Here is a 1,929-nt window from a genome sequence, read left to right on the forward strand (position 1 = left end):
ATTGGGGCGCGGAGACCCCACCTGGACGCGGAGGCTCGCGCCCGGCCGCGCGCACAGCTTCTTGTTGCCGGCAGGATTCCTCCTGGGGCTGTGCTAGGAGCCTTGGGGCGCGGCTTCCTCGACCCCCGCCCCCAAGTTTTCTCTGCAGCCTGAGGTCGGGAAGGACGGACGGAGAGTGGATCCTCCAGGTGGTGGGAAAAGCTGATCGCGGCAGGATTAGCTTTGACGAAGCTGCGATTTCCGGAGCCTACGGAGGCTGTGACGCTCCTGGGCCCCAGCCCGGCCCTTGGGGAGAAGAAGCCTTGGGGTAGAGGAGGGTATCGGGCGCGACCCTCAGAGACGCCTGGGCGCGCGAAAGTCAGAGTGGGGCAGGAGGAGGCGCAACAGGACTGGCCTGGAGGGGAGGCGGGACGATCTTTCCTCCCCACGGACTGGCGCGCTGCTGTACGCTGTGCCGACCTCGGCCGGCTTCACTGGCCAACTCCACGTGCTGAAATACGCACACCCAATGGGATGTGCGGTTGCCTATCCACAGCTTAACAGCCTGGTGCCAGTTACCCTGCGATGGGAGAGGGGGCAGCCCCGACAAAAGCACGGGCTTATGGGGCCCCAGTTCCTTCAGCGCTCACCCCACGAAGAAGGGCTCCCAAACGGCCCCACTGGACGGCTTACCGGAGGATGGTCCTGCGCAGTGGGTGTTTGTTGAACAGATAAGAGACAACAAAAGAGACTAAGAAGAGGTTTGTTCTGTGAACCGGGGAAAGTGAAGCAGTCGCAAAAGAGAGTCTCGCCAAAGGGCAATCCTGGGGAAAAGATGGAGAGGCATGGATTTTTCTTGGATGTGTGCCTCATCCTGGGGCTCATCCCGCTGCGCATCAAATATTCATTGCAAAAGAGGAATAAGAAATATGCTCCAGACAATGCTGGATGGTCTGATCTCTCCATTGGCCGGAATTAACGGGACAGTCCCTAACCCCTCGCGGTCCTGAGAATCACCTGGCTTATGCACACCCCCACTAAACCACTGAAGTCCAGTTTCTGCGAGCGCAGCCAGGGAATGTGTATTTTTAAACAAGCCATCTAGGTTACTCTGATGAATGCAAAGTCGGAGAGCGCTGCTCTCATGCACTGAGCCTGAGCTTTATTCTATTAATAAAAAAGAAGAGGAGAATCCTGGGTGTCTTAAAGTGGCAGTTGAGTGGCCTTTGCCTTTTGGCGGGTAGGAGAGCAGACCCAGGCTCTAAGCACCCGCACCCACCGCTGGGCTCAGGATCTGCGCTGGAGAATAGAAGGGCTAATTTAATTATTATGCCTTTTTAGAGCATATTACATGTGGAGAAGGTGGGGCACGCTGAATTTTATTTTAGCCAAATACCCCTTATCTCCTTATACACTAGATATTTTTATATTGAACATTAGGGGATGGGTCATTTGTCATCAAATTGCCTGTAATACAGAAAATGATAGATACAACCGAACAGTTCAACCATGACGAGTTAAATAAATGATAATAAAAATAGATGCTGCAATAATATTTAATTGCTGTTACCGCTACAAGGATAAGTGTCTACTGACATGGAAATATGTTCAGGACATACAAATAAGTGAAAAGGCAGTCCTAGACACAGTGCGAGCCTGTGCGTGTGTGTGTGTGAGTGTGTGTGAGTCTGCATACATATGTAAATGTTTCTGAGCATTTTATTTCCTTTCTTTTGCTTAGTATAGGTAATGCTATTTTTCTCTCCAATGAACAGGCATTGTTTAGGGAAAAGAAACAGTTAATTAAAAACAATAAAATTTAGAGTGTCAACACCCCCAAGGTTACAGATTATGTTGAAAAGTTTGTCTGTATGTAAGGGCTGGGGTCAGGGTGGTCACTGACGGTCCTCACACATCTGTTCTCATGAGTTTGGCCCATTGCTCAGTCAG

The 1,929-nt window shown here is 51.2% G+C and overlaps 1 protein-coding gene across 1 annotated transcript in view; it reads left to right on the plus strand.

Annotated features, from left to right (window-relative positions):
- LOC105546273 overlaps positions 1 to 734 on the plus strand; it is a 35,669-nt gene extending 34,935 nt beyond the window's left edge. The window contains exon 7 of the mRNA XM_011989407.1: positions 536 to 734. Coding sequence (XP_011844797.1) covers positions 536 to 734 — 199 coding nt within the window. The remainder of the gene's footprint in view (positions 1 to 535) is intronic.
- The last annotated feature ends 1,195 nt before the right edge of the window (positions 735 to 1,929 follow it).

The sequence above is a fragment of the Mandrillus leucophaeus genome, unplaced genomic scaffold (genome assembly GCF_000951045.1).
Source record: "Mandrillus leucophaeus isolate KB7577 unplaced genomic scaffold, Mleu.le_1.0 Scaffold352, whole genome shotgun sequence".
NCBI lineage: Eukaryota > Metazoa > Chordata > Mammalia > Primates > Cercopithecidae > Mandrillus > Mandrillus leucophaeus.